At 39.7% G+C, this 20,894-nt stretch overlaps 1 protein-coding gene across 3 annotated transcripts in view; it reads right to left on the reverse strand.

Annotated features, from left to right (window-relative positions):
- PRDM2 (PR/SET domain 2) overlaps positions 1-20,894 on the reverse strand; it is a 65,871-nt gene that overhangs the window by 44,192 nt on the left and 785 nt on the right. For all 3 annotated transcript variants that reach the window (XM_039727549.1, XM_039727548.1, XM_039727547.1), the window contains exons 2-5: positions 14,005-14,078; positions 7,121-7,238; positions 6,756-6,859; positions 2,954-3,106 (exon numbers count right to left, since the gene is read on the reverse strand). In XM_039727549.1, coding sequence (XP_039583483.1) covers positions 2,954-3,106; positions 6,756-6,859; positions 7,121-7,238; positions 14,005-14,013 — 384 coding nt within the window. In that variant the 5' untranslated portion in view covers positions 14,014-14,078. The remainder of the gene's footprint in view (positions 1-2,953; positions 3,107-6,755; positions 6,860-7,120; positions 7,239-14,004; positions 14,079-20,894) is intronic.

The raw sequence follows: 20,894 nt of genomic DNA on the forward strand, positions 1-20,894 counted from the left end.
ACTTGTACCACCACCCTGCCCCGTGACACCCTCTAGCAACAGCCCCAAAACCCAACCTCCTCCAAACTGCTCCCTACAGATCCTTGGGGCAGCAGTGTCACACTGGGACAGCCTGGCTAAAAAAGGTATGCATTTTGGGAAGGCTCATGAGGCGAATAATTCCCACACACTTTTTTGTGCTTTTTGTTTTAACTGTGCTTAATCTGAGTATTTCCTGTTCAAAAGGGTTACAATAAGTTCAAAATGTGTTACTTTTAAAAGTAATAGCCCAACAAGTTACTAACCTAACCTAATTAACCTTAGAGGTTCTAGCACAGATTGTCTAAAAATCAATTAATTGTGCACGTTCAAGCACTCTAACGTGCCTTACAGACTGAGACAGGCATTTGCCTGCTTGACTTCATCAAAGTATCTATTTTTCACCACAGACACAGCATTTTACTGTGATATTGTGCTTCTGCACCTGGGTGTGGCCTCATCTCACAAACAACCCAAGGGAACAGTCTGACATTTACTTGAGTGAATCTTTCACACTCTGTAACCCAACATTTTGTTGCTCTCTCCCAGGTAACAGGGAGGATCTTGAGGTATTGTAAACCTGTTGGGCAAAACAGTTTTCCACAAACAAATTAATTTCATTTTCATCAGGGACAGTTTCATAGCCAAGCTTCTTCAAAAGACTTTTTGAAACTGAGTTTTCACTGCATTTTACTTTTTCTAGAGCTCAAGTTTTGTCCAGTGTGCAGAACAACACCACAGAACAGCTCCTCCCATGAGCAGAGGCAGGAAGAGCTGAACCTGCACCATGAGTTTAAGCTGCTCCCTGCAATAGCACAGCTCTCACACGGGCATCCTGGGGAGGGAAGGCAGATGCAAAGCAGCTTACAAACACCTCAGCCACGCAGCAAAGATGAAGAGAAGATGGAAGAGAAAAACCTTTGCTTGTGCTCACTCACAAATTCTATTCCATTCCTTAACTATTCATTGAGAGCAGGGAACTGGGAAGTTAAAGCTGGACAGTTCTGAGGAGGTTCTGCACCAAGCAAATTTGGACTTTGTTATTTCAGCAACAAGGCTTGGAAATCAGCCTGTTTAACTTACAAATTAAAAACCTACAAAAAGCTAAATAAAGTACTGATAAAATTCTGGGGTGGCCTGCCCAGGGAGGTGTGGAGTCACCATCCCTGGGTGTGTGTAACAAAGCCTGGATGTGACACTGGGTGCCAGGGTTTAATTGAGATGTTGGGGCTGAGTTGGACTCGATGAGCTCGAAGGTCTCTTCCAACCTTGTGTGATTCTGTAAAGGAAACCTCAGGAAAAATAATACCCCATGACTTTACTTTCACTGCTTCTAGGTAAAGCAGGACAGAATTACACACAAGGCACTTGAATTCTCCTTTGGGGGTAATTAAAACCTGTGGTATTTATTTGTCAGCAAGTGGAACTCCCCTAGATTTATGAATTATGATAAAGATCAGGAAAGAACCATGTGTTCAGACCTGGGCTGGCAAATTTACAGCAGGTTTGAAATGGCAGTGCAGAGATCCTAACATTATATGCAAAAGATAAGGACATTTAAGATGTTCTTTATTATGCCTTCCTTTGTCTCAGTTAGCAGTAAGGTGTGACTGGGACAAAACTCATCAAGTTGCAATAGACAACAGTCAAAGGAACAAAAGGATATTCCAGTGCTGAGACAAGGTATTTGTTATTCTGTCAGCAGTGCTCAGCCTCTTTTAGCAATACAGTTATTTTCTGAAGTGCAGTATCATCCATCAAATAAACACATTTTAAGTAAGTAAATGCTTGCCTCTGTCAGGACTGAAACTTTTGCAGAAAAGATTCAAGGAGAAATTTAAAATGCCAGAGTGACTCCAAAAGAATACCTATACTAATGAGCCAGTGGGACTGTGGGCAAAGGCAGAAGAAATCCAGGATAAAGTGTCTAGAGAGATCAAGGCTGGCTACAGAGTTGTATTGGGATCCTGCCTCTGTGAATAAACACTGCAGAGAACTCAGCAGCCTGGCTGGCAATAGAACCTCTACTTGAATGCCAATACAAAGTTCAGAAAATGTTTAGAAGGTTTCTTCAATTTAGCTTGAGTGACTTAAAATATAACATTCACCTACTGCTGTACTGCCCCACAACCTTCAGAACTGCACAGGACCAACTCACTCTTTTCTTAAGCAAATACCACTTAGTACAGATACTGTTGGCCTCACAAGGAAATGGAAGAAACAGCAATACTGCAAAAATAAAACTGCATATACCCCAAACACCCAAAAGAATTTTAAATAAAAACTAAGTCAAGCTACACACGCTCACTGCTAGGAGGTCTTGATCAGGGATTCAAGAAAGACTGCAGAGCTAGAATATTCTTAACCTAACATGCTCCACCATACTTAAACCTTTTTTTTTTCCTTGATTTGGGAGATAAAATGCTCCAGGAATTACACCCTTTTCCCTGCCTTTCCCTCACTTCCTGAACAAAACCAAAATGGTATAAAACCATGAGAAATAGTTTCATGGAGCTACCCACAGAAGTGTCTTGACAGCCAAACTTTGTCAAACAATGTACAGACCATAAAAATAACTGATTACTGCAAAAACATCCTCAGCAGAAGGAGTCTTGGTATCTACAAAACCAGAAAAACATTTATTTTATATACTCTGTAGTTTATCACTCTACTTTGTATCAAATTTGTTGTGACAGCAAATCATTACCCAGTAAGACAGACTTAGTGTTGAAACACCCAGTAGTTTAACAGTAAATCTAATGTCAACTGTATTGGCAGATAAGGATTTACACCAAGGATGTGTAGCATTTGCAGTGTTTTAAATATGCTTCATAAAATGTTCCAAACTCTGTTTAACATAAATAGTAAGAAAAAAGTTTTTAAAAAGTATTAAAAGTAAAAGACAACAAAGCAGCAGCCGTTCAGACAGTGATACCTTTAAACTCTTGTAGTAAATGGTCCTGTTGATCTCCAGAGGGAAGAGGTTCTGCTCCTTCCCCGAGCGGGCCCAGTTGATGTAGCGCAGCCAGTTGCCCTTCTCTGGGTCCGTGGCATCCACACACATCCAGCCCAGGTTGGGGTAATACACCTGTGGGACAGGCACACACAGGGACACCTGCTCACACCACAGCACTGACAGTGAATCCCTGAATCCTTCCCCCCAGGGAAATCCCCAGGGCCTTGCCTTGGAAGAACAATCACAGTTTTCCCCACCTCAGCTGCTGGAGAGGGCTCAGCCCATGGGGCTCTGCAGCCCTACTGCCAATCCACATCAGACTGCCTCCCCCGATGGCCAATTAACACCGCCCACCCCAATTACTCAGCCCTCATTGCCCCTGCAGGTTGCTGCCCTTTGCCCTGCCCTCCTCCCACCCCTGTGCCCTCAGGTCATTGCTCACTGACCCCACACTTAGGTCTGTGCAGAGCCCATGGTTTTGTCCCTGTCCCTGATCCCTTCAGCATTATCCCTTTGGAATAAAGCTCTGCTGGAATACATCATAAAGACCCCTCCTGTCCTTGCTGTGCTGAGCTGTCTGTGGTGTGTGTGTGTGCATGGACTTGACATGGCTGCTCTCAGGGCCTTACTCTGAGCAGCTTCTGCAGAAGATGTTTTGAAGCTTGCAGCATTTCTGCCACCCTGCAACGCTGCATTTCACAGCTCCACAAAGCACTCAGCACCAGCCAAGGCCAGAGACAACACAAAGGGCACGGCTGACCCAGGGCTGCACGGGCAAAGTGCTGCTGCTCTTCTCAATCTTCTAGAGAAAGTGCCAAAATTGGAAAAAAACCCACTCGTGGCCTGCAATCCCATCTCTAAAGGCTTTGGGCTGAAAAGACAAAATCCTTAAAACATTTTACACTTTCTTTTCAGTCTGGCAAGCCTGAAATGATACTCTAGATTTTGCATTTAGTAATTTGACTGACTGTAAGATATGAAGGTCACAGAGCTTTATTTTTACCATCTGATAAGTTGGAAAAAGTAACTATACAGAAGCTTGAAGCATTTGCTTTATTTGGAAAGATATGGGAAAGCATACTTTATATTTCATCTTTTTTTTGGGGTATAAAAGAACATTTTAACTTTCAGAAATCTTGTGATCACCTTAAGAACCTGACCATGTCAATAAATTTCTGCATGTTCCAAGGGGCTGTGTAAATTCTTTGGTTTCTGGTCTTGGGGAAAAGGCTGACACCTACTCCTGGTTTACATTTCCAGACAACTTGCAGGAAAGCAAGAAGGGGACTGACACCTTCACTATTTTCTGATGACAGGAGACTCTGCTTCTCTTTCAAGATGTTCTGTATCTCCCACTCTTCTTATAATCCAAGTTAGATGCCTATTAGTGGGTATTTTTCCTTTTCTGTTTTTCTGAAAGTGCAAAAATCTACAGTGTTGTAGCTTTTTTTATTTTCTGATACTTGACAAGTAATTCCAAGGCTTTTCAAACTGTTTTCCAATTTTGACCTTATGTACACTTCTACAACAGCTTAGAAAAACCCCTAATAAATAAATTCAATTTTTTTGGTGCTGATTATACTGTTGATTAAATGAAATAGAATTTTATCAATAAAAGTGAAGTTTTAATAAATACACAACCATCTTAGTTTCTTTCCAAGTAAACAGAAAACATCTCCCTTAATTAAACTATTCCAGCATGGATGTCATCAGCTGACTTTTGAAAGAATGTTCACCAGCACACCCAGCCCCTTGCAATATGAAAGCATAAACAGCATCCCAGGTGAGACTGCAAAAGCAATTCTTTTGTTTAAAATGGAAGAGAAGAGCCAAAGAATGTTATATATAGTAGTATATATACAGTATATATATATAGTAGTATATAGATAGAGTATAATAAAGTAATATAAAAACACAGAAGGGTTGTATATATATGTGTATATATGTGTGTATATATATATATCTGTATATATGTGTGTATATATATATATAACCCTACTGTGTTTTTATATTACTTTATTATGGGTGTTACACAAACCAAAATACTTTTTTGCTTTTCTAATTTACAGAATATTACAGTCTCATTACAGAACATTGTTTAATGGACTTGTGCACTGTGAGAAGGAAAATAGCTCCAACTCCTCTCCATAACACTGTGATTCCTGTACCTACAATAAACCCACTCAGCACAGCTGTGCCAGTCATTCCAACCAGCATTTCCCTTCCTTTTCAGACACTTGTTCTCACTTTCCCAACTGTGGCTTTTCACCAGTGGAAAAGGACAATATGTTCTCTCCTCAGATACAGAGGCATATACTGACACACACAACTCGTACTTTTCACAATGAGCCTCTGGTATGACAGTTCAAAACCATTAAAATTGACTGGAGATGCCAGTTTTAGAAGCCTTGTTTTTTATTCAGATTAATTTGACTGAAGAAGCAAATGGAACACTTGTGGAAAAGGCTGTTCCCCAAGCTGAGTGTCCATATCTGAACTGCTCCTACACACCACCAACCTTCTAAAACCATATTTTCTAACAGTTGAGATTCTGGACTGGTTTCAGCATATGAGACCAACTGTTGCAGTCTCATTTTAGCTGCTTTTCTAGCTCTAAAATCACTATTAAAGCAACACACAATTACTCTGGAATCTAACAAGGGTTCCCATTATCACCTGCATTGTAAACACAAACTGAAAAAATATCCACCATGAACATTCAGCATCCAGCACTGAGAAACACGATTTTAAGGTCAATAATTTACTTGACTGATTCAATCTCAGCAAATGTTCCTGTAATAGATCAAAACTGGAGATACCTTAAGCAGTGGAGCTTGCGATAGCATGAGCTCAATGCAACAAACATTATACTTGACAACTGTATTGCTTTTCTAAAGGGTAATTTGCATTTATGGGAATGTCCTAGATAATTCCTCTGATAGAGGTTAACTCTAAGCTCTGTGCATGTTTTTGGTGTTTCAGGGAGTTCCATTTTTGCAAGTAAGGGGACAGAAGGATGGACAACCATTATCAGCATCTTTAGCCTAAATATCCATGTTCCAGAACATTCTATGCCACAGTTCCCCCACCCCTCCCCTCCTTGACCATTCCCTTTGCTCAAACCATGTCCTGTGTTTGTCTTCAGAAAGACTGAAGAAGTCTTTGGAAGTGGTTATGAACTGCCTTCAAGAGACTGTAAATTGGATTCAGCTCCAGATGATGACATTTCTATTTTGAAATCTACATAATACCCAAGGTCTCCTGACTACCAGTGGAGCTTCCAGAGCTGTTTGGCTGCCCAGACAGCACTTGCTTCAAGGCAAGCCCAGCACAAGAAATACTGAAGCACTTGAGAACTCTTACAAAAACTCCAAAAGCTGGTCTTCAAAGAGCTAAATGAGGAGGAGTGATGTGGCTTCCTTAAGAGATTCCATATCCTCCTAATTTCCCTAATTTCATAAGCAGTTGACAGTACTCAATTGCACTCAGGGTTCAAGCCAACAAAGCAAAGATCAGCAACAAACTCTTAAGGGCAACTGTGATCCACACACAGTATGTAAGAAATACAGCAATTTCAAACAATGCCAATGGTTTATAAATCTTTGTAATTCAGAATAGTTGTTCCATCCAAGTGTCTATAAATAACTGTTAGTAATGGCAGTAACAGATGGCAATTACCTTACATTGAGTTTATTTCTAAAATATCTGGAAAATTGAAGGCTAAATACAAAATATTGACCTGGTGACAGGCACATTTTTCCATTTACAAGCTGTTTCTTACCTCCCACATGTACACATTACTCTTAACTTGAGATCTTTTTTTCTTGTCACCAACAAATGGTCCAAACTTCTTGCCTTTCAAAATTGACTTTGTTGCCCAGACGCCTGAGGAGACATGTAACAAGAGTTAAAACTTATCTAAGTTATTCCAAGCAAATCTTCTACTCAAAATTCATATTTTTAAGATTATTATATGTGTCTGTCTTGGACTGGGGAGCTGTCCACTCTTCCCAAGAGGAATTATTTCAGACAAATACACCAGACATCTCTACCCAGCATAGGAGGGCATCAGGCTTTCACAGCAACTCAAATTTATGTGAGCCACTGTAAAAATGTTCATTCTCTTCTCACAGCTGCAGCACTCACCCAGCCGAGTCTTGTCAACTGCAGATGGGAAGAGCCTCACGTCCTCAGGAAGGCCCCTAAGCACGTGCTCAGGAACATCATCCAAGGTCTCCACAGCAACAGGGGAGTCAGTTGTGTTCTACAAGTCAAAAAGCCAACCACCATTAACAGGCAAAACCAACTACGCAACAGGTGATCAACCCACACAAACTTCAAAACTTTCTGACTTGCAATTGAAGTAAAATTTCCAAACTCACCGTGCTGAGCATAATTTCACATATATTAGGAATCATTTATTTCATTTTTTTAAAGAATGAGTTCCAGGTATACTCAACCTAATCAGCTCCCCAGAATCAATCTAAAATATTTTCTTATCTTGCCTTATGTGACAAAGTGCCCCTTGTGAGAAAGACTAAAAAGGAACTTCAGGAGAAAACCAAACTCAAAGCTCCAAGAAGTGCATACAGTAAAAAATCCAAAAAGTTACTTGCTCTGCTGACTGAAGTGAGCATGTTGCAGTAATTAAGCACTCAGGAGAACTTGCACTGGGGATACACCATCCACTGTGCCACAGCAGCAGCATGTTCTGCCTGGAACAGGCTAAGACAAGGCTCTACTTGCAAGGCTATCAGTGGAGGGGTGGGGTCATGCTGCTTTTGGTGTTGAATAAAGCTAAAACCAGGCAGACACATCAATCCCAAAGTTTAACATCCCTTGAAGGGTGAGGGTGAGGAGAAGATGTGGCAGAGCTGACAAAACACCTGATAAAGGAACAGACAAGGGATACTACTGACAACCTGCCTAAAGCTGCTTAGGCACACCTGACTGACAGTCCAGCACTTTTTCCATCCTAGAACAGCCGAGGCCCAGGGTGAACAGGGTCTTCTGACACACCCTTGTCACCCTGTTCTTCTAAGTTCTTCTAAGCCTTCTCATGTTTACATTCTTGTAATGAACTTTCTCACACATTTTATGTAAATATTAATTGTTTTACGTTCTTTTCTGGAGGAACTTGATGGACTGTTGGTTTGTCCAGTGTCATTGGAGAGGTGGCACTGTCATCCTCCAATCCACTGTCACTTTTGAAAGTCTATAAATGTGGGAGTCAGAAATGAAACTTCCCTTCTTTGACCTTGGAAGTTTCAGTGTGCATGTAGTTTTATTTTGTGTCCTAAAGCGACACACCCCTTCTGCAGTGTGCTGGAGATTCCTCCCTGGAGTGGGGACGTCCCTCAAGGACACCTCTGAAGGCCACTGAGTGCCACCCCTGCCATGGCAGGGACACCTTCCACTATCCCAGGCTGCTCCAAGTGTCCAACCTGGATTTTCCAGGGATGGGGCTCCCACAGCTTCTCTGGGCACCCTGTGCCCGTGGCTCACCATCCTCACAGCCAATCTAAATTCACTCTCTGCCAGCATGAAGCCATTCCCCCTTCTCGTGTCACTACAGCTCTTGGTGACTGAAGTATGTGCATGTCAAGTTTGCTGCTCTGCAACAGAGATTAAAAAAAAAAGCAGCTTTTAAAGCGAATAAAAGGATTTTAATAGTAATTATTTCAGTATCATAAATGTTACTCATATTTCCTACATCAAGTAACAGCTCAGAACTTTAGCCAGCAGCTTATAATTAATACAAGAAGTTTTAAGACGTTTTTATATTAAAGTTTGATAGGCAATATAAAGCTAATAAATTATTTACTGTCCAGTAAATAAATTATTTACTAAGTGATTAGTTCCATTTTATGGAGCCTCCAATATAGATAATATTATACGAGTAATAAAAAATAAAGGTTCAATATTATTCAATAAAAAAACAAGGTTCAATATTACTCGTATAATATTATCTATACTATTACTACTCACACTTGTCATAAAACAACCTGCTCCCTATTACCCACTCAGAATTAACAAAACACTATTTCTGATAGAAATTACCAGAATTTCAAAGTTACAAGAATGCAAAGTTCCCTATAAAATCTGTCCACATTCCAAATGAACTGTGCATGGTGAAATTGAAGCCTTTATTGAACCACATGCCATAAAATAACCTCTGCCTTCTGATATGGAACTCTTATCATTTTGGTCAGGAACAAACACTGGTGGTAATGGCAGGAACAACTCTAATATTAAGGATATTATTTTTGACCTCAAACCCCATTTTTAGGAAGAGGTTAAACTGAGAAATGTTTCCAAAGAAACTTTAATTTTTTGGAAATTATTCTGGCTTTTACCTATAACATGAAGCAGAGATACAACAGTAATTTTCACATACTCAATAATAAACTACTCAGTAATATTCAAGAGCACTTTCTAGTGAGTACTTCTGAAATATGCTGAAAGGTTACTGGAAATATATATTTCAAATGCATCTCAATATGCTATCAAATTTCATTTTTTTTCTCTCTAAAGCTAAACAAATAAAACTTCTCAGCCCTTGCTCCTCAGCAGCCAGTCTTTGTCAGGGTGCTGCTATGGCAATCATATTCACTATATTTGAAAACCCAATTTGCTGAGTGGAGTTCAAAGAAAAGTCTTCTGCCAGTTTTAATTGCAACAATGAGGAAAATTATCAAACTGGAGTCAGAGCAAGGTTATTCTAGTGCTGCCTTCATAAACCTTAACAGCTGCACAGAGAGCTATTTGTAGGGGAGAAAGACCCCCAAACTGGAAACCATGGGAGGGAGAGAATGCCAGAAATCCCTTCCCATCCAAGAGTGGAGACACCAGGGGTAAATACTTATTCAATAGTTAGAATAGCTGAAGTCTATTCAAAGCAGAGCAAAGCTTTATTTTGCACTTCTAACAACCCAAAAGGAAAAATACTGATGAAAGCAGCCTGATTTTCAGATATCTGTTTGCCTTGAACTGATATGCAAGAAGCCATGTCTCAGCTGAAAAAGAAACATACTCTTCCCAGCATGTCAAAGAAACCTAAAAATCTGCCCAATATGTTACCCCAGGATTTCATCAGGGGAGAAACAAGCCTTTTTCCCCCAGTGGTTTCTAATAAGTTATATACAGAAATAGAAGAGGGTGGCTGACAGCTCTCAGAATGGTCCACTTCCAGTTTCAAGCTAAAAGCAAGATGGTTTTTTGGCTGGGTTTGGTTTCTTTGGAGAGTGTTGGTTTTGGTTTGTTGTTTGGATGAGCAGTCAAAAATCTCAAATCTCAACCCTACAAATAAATTTTAACCTATCATAACAGATTCCACTGGTTCAGACAGAAGTGTACAGCACTGTGATCCATCTTTGATTTTCCTGGGGTATTCCTTAACAGTCACACCTTTTAACTGCAAATTCCTGAACTGCTCTACCATTTAAGAAGTGTGTTTGTATGGAGCAGTACACAATCAGAATTTTATTGTGCATCTACCTGCATAAATCAGAGATTAGCAGACATTCAGAGAACACAACACTCAGACTCATCCAACACTTGTCACATTAATGGATTTACAAGTACTAGAAAACTCGATATGGCCTTTACACAACAATACACTTCACACCTCAAATGAATGGTAATAAGTAATCAAATTCAAAACAGCAAAATAAACAATTTAGTTCAGTCAAATCAGTGCAATCCCTTTTTATTTGCAATTTAGATGTAGCTACTTGAAACTTCTTCCAGATCACAATTTGTCCCCAAGCAATGTCTGTCTACCAAAAAGAAATACTGCATTTCAATCACTTTTCTACCAAGACTTAACAATCACTTTAAATTTATTTTTCTGTTTACAAAATTCACCCCTTGATAAGGGTAGTGCACTTGTGCATGTCCTACAGCCAACTTTTGCATTTATCTGAAGTCTTAACACAGAATTTTCCACTCCTTCCAAGCCTGCAATTTTGAATACAAAAACACCTGAAGCTTATTTCACTTTTAAGCTTCTTACTCTGAAATTCATCAGAAAATTACATTCTAGCATTTAAATAAACCAGTTTGAAGTGACTTTAGGACAATGCCAAAGGATCATTTGAGGGCTGAAGTGGTGCTTTAACTGAAGCAAACTTTTCCTGTTTGCATCAAACCCAGAGCCCAGACACTCTGACAGCACCTTTTAACACATTAAGCAACTTTTCACACCACTTTCAATACCATTGTACTCATGAACCAACCACAGATTAGTCTATAATGTTACAAACAGTATTTAAGCAGAGTAGAAAAGGCACCTGCAACAAGATACTTAAAGGTGATTAGAGTGAAAAGGAAAGAAACCATCCTGAACAGTGCAACGAATGACAGCCAGCCGGTGAGTGTCACGTTAGGGTGGAAACAGGATTAGGATAAATGAGGAGATAAAGGAAAGGATGCCACGGGGAGGGAGGAGATGGCACAGAAGTTAGAAGAGGCAGCTGAGGAAGGGTGGCTGTGCCAGCTAGCACAGGACAGCAGACAGGTCTCTCCTTGTCCAGGCACCTCACCTGGCAACCCCTCTTTGCCACCATTTCACACAATTTGTGTGCTTGAAAATTTAAGATATATTGGAAATATTTGAAATAATCATTGAAAAATTCAGAAGGAATGAGAGGAGGAAGTTTCAGAACAAGTGCAGATGTCCTTTGTTCCTGCATTTCTCAGCACTTTTTAAGTAACTGCCTATGCTGTTTTCCCAGAAGAACCCAAATTCCTCCTGCTCTGTCTTACTGCAGTCTGAGATAATGCTGCCAATCAAACCCCACGTTTGCTCGAGGTTTTTAAAATAAATTATTCAGCTATTCTGATGAACTAATTTACATATTAAGAGGAAGATCTCCTTTGAAAAGAGGACTGCCTATCCTGAGACAGCAATCTTCCAAGAAACCCAAAAACATGAACTCCAACAACAGATGGGGATTTTTTAATCCTTCTTCTCCTTACAACAAGGAGGCCATATCAAAGAATTTAAGAAAAGGCTATCCTTCACTACTTCAAGATTTCTGTGGGATAAACCACAAAACTAACAGTCTTTTCATATAAACCAAATCAACACCAGCCCAGTTTGGTCATCAAAGTCACACCAAAAGCAGAGACAAGCAGAATGAAAGAAATATGAGAATGAACCACTTGAAAGATGTTTGGCATCAGGCAAAAACATTTCTTATACAGACCTGGCACTACAACTTGTCAACACTGAATGAAATGACAAGGGCACTGCAAGAAAAAACACCACATGGTTGATGCTAATACACACTTAATACGAATGGTCAGCCAACAATTGGAGCCATATGGGCTCCATGTGCTTTGGAAAGCAAAGGTGAAGGCCAGAAACACCAAGGAGGACCCAAAGCTGTTGTAAGAACTCCCTGAGGAAAGGCAATGTCACCCTTTGATTGTAAGGTGACACACAGCACAGCATGAATGAGACCAGCAGTTCCCATAAGATAGATGAGAACTTTTGATACAGCACAGAAATCTGATTTAATTCTAGAAACAAATCAGGGTGTAGGAACACAACAACAGACAGGACACGAGGGGACATGGGCACACAGACAGGAAGGAAGCAGTCAATAGTAACAATTACAGATTAGGACCTACAGTTTTCAGAGTTCTAGCAGAACCCAAAGCTTATTGGAATGACTAGTGAGGCAGGATTATTCCTCAAGCAGACAGAGCAACAGGCTGCTGGCTTCATGCCACTAAGTGCACCAAAATAAACCTTACAGGAGAAAAAATTTCATTTCTCAATAGAAATTTTGAAGCAGCAGTTAACCCTGCTCCCCAAAACAGACGTAATACAAATGTCATTTCTATTTTATACATATATATATAATTCATATTTGTCTATAGATATAATACAAATATGTTTTTTCACAATACATGTTTCAACACTCTGATAGAGATTATATTTTGCTTTTTACCTTTTTAATATGTACAAATATATTGAAGACTTTTTACTTTAAATCAGAGGAAGAAAAACAACAGGAAACATCTCACCAACCCATTCCATGCTGTAATTACTTACACATATACCCCTATGACTTCACAGAAAACACTTCAGCTAATGCTAACTCTACTCAGGCCTGCTGCTGATCAAATAAGGATAATAAAAGCTACATTAGCTACAGGCACTGAAGTACACAAAGCATTTTATACAACTGTGTACTGTGGCTGTTTCTGACTCATAAAGCTTCTGTTCATGGCTGATGTTTTCAGCAAAGTAAAAATGGCTTTCCTGCAGTGTGATATCCTATGGTCACATTCCCATGCCAAAGGGGCTTGGAAAGATCAGCCAGGGAGAGGAAAGAAAAATTTGTGAGGAAACTTGTGAGAAAAATTTGAGGCAACATGAACTTCTTCTGTATCCCTAAGTAACACAACCGTGTGTGACAGACAAACTGATGGACGAGTCCTGCTTGGATAAACAAATGCAGAACGAAATGCTGCTCAGTTGGTGCTGATTAGAACAACACCCTCCAGTCAGGATTCCACACAGCAAAGTGCTGCTCCACAAAGGAAATGTGCTTTCCCAGTCTTTCCACTTGCTTCCAGGAGAAACGCTTCAGATTCCAGAATCCAGAAAAGTGTGGCATTTCCCAATCAATCCATTTGTGACAGATTGTTTACTGCACATTTGGAAAAGGAATGTGATTGTAAAATGATTTTAAAAATGGAAAACTTCAATTTTCAAGGCACTTTTATAAGGAACTGAATTATTACGTACAGGTTCAGCAGGAAACAGAATTTTCTGGAGCAGTGTTCTGAGAAGAGGTACCAGGAGTAATAACTTACACACTGCTAAAGGGAATTCACAAAAACCTCAAATCCATGAAATAACAGACATCTCACAAGCATACACGGTGCAGAATGGATAATTATGAAATTTAATGAGATCTACGATTTTAAAGAACATTTTTTAGTGGATGATTTACTTTTCTTATTAATAATTAACTGTTCTAAGTATTTTGATAAAGTCTTACATTTCTACTCACCTGATTCATTTTGAATTCCTGTTGTGTTCTGAAAAGATACACACAACAAAGAAACTCCTTTGATTACATGAACCCTAAAAAGAAAAACAGACAATTGTAATACGTACCTATGCACACATTTACATTGAACTGAAAGCACACACAGAGTTGTAGTTTCTCTTCCTAAATTGTCTGTAGAAAAGGAGCATTTTGCTTTAGAAAAAATCTGCTCCAAGCTGCAGTTTTGTTATTACAGCTCAAATGTGTCTGAATAATCTCAAGATGGATAGCTACATTACTGTTTAAATTATGATGTAACAGATATGCTCAGGTAAGATTGTTTTTTAAAGTAAGTTAGTTTGCTCAAGATTGAGTACTTTTAAGAACTTTAGAAGTCAGATCTCTTTAGAATTTTAAATCAAAGCATTATGGAAGGACTTACATAGTTTTCAAACTAAAAAAATGCATGTAGAGTCTCTACTCTTCTATATTAGAAACAGGAAAATATTCCTTAAATTGAGCTGCATTGAGGTATTTTATTACACTAATGCATTTTACATTCCTTTTTAATAAATCCTGAGATTTCAAAAGGTATCTGATAAAAATTTCTAGTTCAAGTAGGCATCAAATTTGGAAACTCAAACTTGAGGGAGAACTGATCAGAATGATGCCATATCTAAGGGTCAAGATCAACTCACTTCCTTTCGTTGTTAATGTATACAAAACAACTTTTTTGCAAATTAGGCCCAAAACACTTTCAGACCCATTGTCATACAGAATTTTCAATAAATTAACAACACCCATTTTTGAAAGTTAACTGGTCCCTCTTCATTAAAGCAATTTATTCAAGTACTGCTATTTCTTCCCTTTGTTTAATTTTCCTACTATAACAATGATCAACTGATTTTTTTACTAAGTATTCTACATAAGTACTAACATTTAATTCAAAATAAGTTCAAGGAAAATCTATTCCAAATAGATTTCATATAATCCCACTCATCTTTGCACTGAAAGAATTTTTAATGCTGTGCAAAAATGACAACACTGCCAAGCATCATTCAAATGTTACACTGCTTAAGAAATCCAGAGGAAAAGGAAAATGTCCTTGGAAAAGATATTGCTGCTGTATCCACCTCTTCCAGCATTAACTCCTTTTGTCCTGGTATTCCCACACTACGTGGGCATTTAAACAAAGAGCTGAAACATTTTAGTTTAGCAACCGAATCTGAGGGATTTAAAGTTTGCCAGCAAAGCCCAGCTATGGGACAAGGAGCTCCATCTGAACAGCTTGTACACATCCAAAGAACAGCATTCCTTTTGGAGTGCTTTATTACTAACTTCCTAACTGACTGCAGCATTGGAGGCAGCACAAACAGCTGTACTTAAGCTGAGGCCTGAACATCAGGGTGAAAACCCAGCAATCTTATTCATTGTTCACTGGGACAAAACCCATGCAACATCGTTTTATAAATGAAATCATTTGGGTAGCAGGAGAGGTGTCAAGTCATTTCCTGGTATGAAACCCAACTTACCTTTGGTATCAAACGTCTCATTTTTATATTCTGTTAGAATATTTTCATACAATTACTGCCATAAAGTCAAGAAAAGCCAGAACCTCTAATGGATACAGGGTAGAGCCTGAGGAGCAGCAGGCTGTGGCTGGCACGAGTTTGTTGTTACTGCCTTCCCTGCCCTTTTCTACCTTTTCTCCTCCCTCCATGCCACAGCTCAGCTGTCCACATGAACACTTTTACCACAAATCTGGAAAGGAGTCTAGGAAACAACGGTGAGGGACAGGCTCTGGCACTTCACACTTTGCCCAAAACTCCAGATTTACACAGACAACAAAGATTTAAAGCACTTTCTTACAGAAGCAAACACTGAACACCATCACAATCCACACTAAATGTGTAGAACCTGAGACAAATAAATAGCAATAAAGTGATGGGCTGCAGAGTAAAAGGAAAGTTCTATCAAGCTGAAAATTTCCTCTAAGCTGAATTTTCTTAGCCCAGTTTTTAAACAAATTACTCAAAAAATTTGAAAAGCAGAAAAAAATCTTCTTACTTTGTTTCATTTGAGGAGTAAAAATACACTTTTCTTCTTTTTCATATACTAATTCAAAAATACTTTGCTAAGAATTAATAGTTAACAAAGAATTTTTGAAACAAAAGTAATGGTGTTTTTATAAATATTGTAAATATTTTATTCAACATTTATACAATGGGTTTTATCCTAACATCTCAATGGTATTTCTTAGGAGATGACAACACATCTTAATAAACTGCTGGAGTTAAACACCCATACAACACAGTTGAGGCAGATTCCTAACAGACTGCACTACTCCATATTCTTTCAACTACCAATTACCAGTGGAACCACTTGAGCATAAAACAGAATTAGGTGAGAAATTAAATTTGTAGTAAACCAAACGCTTTAACAAGTATTCTTAAAGCTATTAATTTAAAATATACACTTCATATTAAAATTTTATACCTGCAATTTGGTATTTTTTCCCTCTTCCACATTACTTATTTGGTTAACAGTGAATTCAACTATATGGAAAACGAGATTAATTGTACTGAAAAATAAATAAAATCAATGCTCTAAGAGTCTTGCGTGCAGCCACTGGTTTTCTTTCTAAAATGAAAGTTGTAAGAACAGAAGTATCTGTAACAGCAAACTCGGGGTTTGACTGTTGGTACACAAAGTTCAACAAGAAAATATGAAACTGATTGTCCAGCTGCTGCCCAAACAGCTCCCAGCAGGACCAGCGAGCACCACCGAGGTCTTCACTCTCGTCACTGCAGGAGCTCAGACTCCCTGCAGCCGGGAATCCCCAGCCCCACGCAGTCAGGTCCTGCACAGGATTTCCCAGAAAAGCCCCAAAGAAAGCCCTGATGTGTCACCAGGGCACTCTGGCCTCTGTTAAAGGCATAATGCTGGCCCCGTTAAATCAGTTTTAAAGTTAGTCCACAACTGCATTAATACCTTGAAAAAGTCACTCAGCAGCTCCATCAAATACATGTAACAAGTATTTTCATCCAAACTCAACAGCAACATGACCTAACCTATTAAAGATCTGGATATTATTAACAACATTTACCACAGTGAACTTCAACCATTCACTAACAGCCCTAAGAAATGAACAATAAAAGATTCTATCCCAAAAGTGAAGCACACACACCAGCAACTTGAATTTTCAAAATTCATTCTCAGAAAACATTGCCAAGTCATGTTGATTTTAAACTACTACTTACTGCTCCACCTCATGAGTACAAAAATACTACACACTTACTCAAGACATTACAGCATCTGGGAAACCAAGAAGAGAAGTAAGATTTACTGCATTGTCTTATCTCAGAATCACAGAAAAAATTCTTTTTCTGAAAGGCTCAGTTTTAGGCAACAAATTGTATTTTATTCATATAAGAATATACAAGGCATTTGTATTTAAGGAAACACTGTCATCTCTAAAACAAAATCTTTAAAGCAAAAAGTATTTTGACATTATTTCTGAATCTATGCTTCAGAATTTTAAATATTCCCTTAGAAAACCTATAACTTCTTAGGAATAAAGTCTGCAAACAAAAGCAAGTGACTCTATTCAAAACCAGCATTGCAGATCATCCCTTTCCAACTCAATCAATCAGACTAGTAAGCATTCCTGGGTTTTACTATCTTCTGGCTTTATAAGCCATATTTATAATTTCTGTACGTGGGGGTTTTTTAAATCCCAGAATCCAAAAGCATTTTGAAAGAGAATGCTGCTTCCAGTTCAGAGGAAGGAAAAGCCAGGCATGAGAGTATCAATCCTATTTTGGAGGCTGAAAATGGGACATGCATTACGTCACTGCTCCAGCACAAACACGTTCATTAGAGAACCAGGAACAACTTGAAAGTCCCCACGGCCTGTTTTCCTAATGACCAGGATTCAGGCTGGGATTCTGCACAGCTCTTGGCTTTGTTTTACTTTCTAGCTGCAGCATGTGACCATTTTTTAAACATGCTTTCAATTCAATACTGAAATACTCTCACCCATGAGTTTTCCATGAATTAGATGAAATAAATTTAAAATTTGCCAATTTAAAAACATAAAGTTCATGTTAACTCTAAAAGTTTAAAATATGCATGTGATAGGACATCCTGTTACTATGGCACTTAAATGCAAAGGCATTTTCAGTTACTGAAGGCTGCCTGAATAAGAGCAGAGAAAAAATGGACAGACAATGATTTTCTGAACACTAAAATCTACTACCTGTTGTCCAGTAAGAAAAAAGGCTTTGCTTACTGCCACTAAAAATAATAAACTGCTACACCTCAGGAAGGTTTATTCAGGTAACCAAGATAATTGGCCAAGAAATCACCAACACAACACAAACCCCAAGTTTATTAATTAAACAACAACTAGTCAAGAGAAGTCAACAGAAAATAACAAGTCTCTAACAAGGGCAAATATGCAGAAATTCCATTCCAATCTTCAGATACGAGTACACTTTAATTTGACTCACAAATGCAGTAAAACCCAGCGAAAATTTTCTCAGATAAATACACTGCTGATTTATTACTATGTGAAAAAGCTGATTTCAGTCATTTCTTTTTACAACACAGGACTCATCCTCCCACTTCTGACTACAGTGTGCTTTATACAGAGGCAGAGAATAAATATTTTTCAGCTTATTCTCAGTGGAGAAAAAACATATTGGTAAAAGAAATTATGTCATTTGAGGGGCTCAGTATCAGGATCATGTCTGACTTTCCATGAGAACAAGTTCAACAACAAAGATATTACAGTACTTTACACAGGTTTGCCAAGGCAGGAATACATTACTGGTCATCTCTAAACCGCCTCCCTGAATTTTTTCCAACAGAGACACCCAGTAAGCAGCACATCCCTTTTATACCGTTTATATTACTTGTTTATCCCTAAGCATCAAGGATTTTATGTGGAACAATGGAATGGAGACATCACTGCACTGCAGGATGGACTTCCAGAGCCATTTCACTTGTTACAGAAAAAGACTTGCTGCTTTACCTCCATTCCATTCTCACGCAAATTTTCAATAGTTAAAAATGGATGTGTTCTACCAATGCACAAAAGTGCCTGAACATTCCTCCCCACTGTCCATGCTGTTCTTTGCATTCCCATAAAACAGGCACCAACTCAGGAATCTCCAGCACCACACTTAACTGGCACTTCTGGCAAAGACACTTCATCCAAAGTGATGATTTGCCCTTTAATTAACATAACTAAAGTTTCAGTGTAAGTGCCACTATTTTTATGGTCTATGCCATGGACTGTGGAGGCACTGCTGTCCCAGCAAATCCTGGGAGCCACATTCTGAAAAACCAGCAGGTACCTCCACAAGGTTCTCACTGCTGTCTCTGCAAGTCCAAAAGTTCTTTTGTTTCCTAAACATCACTCCCTCATCTATCAGTGACACAGATCTCCATCTGAAAAGTGCCAATAATACTCTCACTGATTCACCATTATGCTTTCCTGCAGCTGGAAGAGCTGGAAATCTCTACACCAAGGAAAGCAGCCCTGGGTTCTTAACATGCCCATCATTTTTACTGAAATGTCGTTAAGTGTCACAAGACAACAATAACAGAATCATGGAATGGCTTGGGCTCAAAGAGACCTTGCAGCTCATCCAGTCCCACCCCCTGCCAGGGGCAGGGACACCTTCCACCATCCCAGGTTGCTCCAAGCCCTGTCCAACCCAGCCTTGGACACTTCCAGGGATGGGGCAGCCACAGCTTCTCTGGGAAATCTGTGCCAGGGCTTCACTGCCCTCATGGGGAACAATTTCTTTCATATATCTAACCTAAACTTCCCCTCTTTCAACTTGAAACCATTACTTCTTGTAATCAGTTCCTACAGTTTCTTGTGAGGAACATAACTACATGCCATGCTGCTGTACATCTCCAGTTGCCCTAATCTATTTAATATATTTGAATAAGCTGGAGAAGGCTTTGCATCCAAACAGCATTCCCAAAGTCCAGAGCCCAGACTGGGAACAGCAAACTGGGGCAGCATGAGAAGCACAAGCAGCCCTGCTGCTCTCTAGAGCTGTCCACTGCTGCTCACTCAAATGTGAAATAAGAAGAATAGCTCTCTCTTGCCACTGAATGATCATTTAGCAGGTGCAGCCATACCACCTTCTCTTCCTTCCTCAGTTGGAAACAACTTAAAGTTTTCTTTACTGCTTCAGAACGGAAATTTTGCAGCTTCATATGAATTTGAAACCACTGGAAACTTCACTGAATACTTCAGCTACCTGTCCATGAGATGGTTATCAGCTCTGCAGGCTGCTCTGCCTTCAAATAAAAAATGCACTTAAAATACATCCCTTGAGCCGTTCTAAATGTCTTACACGAATATTTTTCATCTCGCCACAAACATTTTTCCCCCACGGTACCACTGCACAATGAATTATTCTCCGACTTAAAAGAGTAATTCACAGATGGGCATTTCCAGTGAGGGAAGCAATTCCGGAGTTAATTCCCTCAAGCCCTGCTCACTCAGCTTGGCTGAACGTGACCTGCAGGAGCTCTGGGGCCTGCGAAGCGCCACAACTTCTGAAGACAGTTTGAAAGAGCACAGTTCTCTCAGCATCAGGCTGGCGGCGGCAGGAGCCAGCCGACACTTCCGAGGCAGCATTTTCAAGATTAAAAAAAAACAAAACCAAAAAACTGAGAAAGGCGCACAGGGAATGGAGCGCCTTCCTCCAACCGGCCTCCCTCGCATCCTCCACCCTCTCCTCCCCTCCCCGAGGCGCTCCCCCGCTCCGGCGGGCACAGGTCCCGCACCTGCCGCCGCTGCCCTCACACCCGCGGCCGCCGCCCCCCCGCGGACACCGGGGCGGCTCCGCACCCTCGGCAGCCTCCGCGGGCCGCCCTCCCTGCGC

This window comes from Passer montanus, unplaced genomic scaffold (assembly GCF_014805655.1).
Source record: "Passer montanus isolate IOZ18808 unplaced genomic scaffold, ASM1480565v1 scaffold62, whole genome shotgun sequence".
Lineage (NCBI taxonomy): Eukaryota > Metazoa > Chordata > Aves > Passeriformes > Passeridae > Passer > Passer montanus.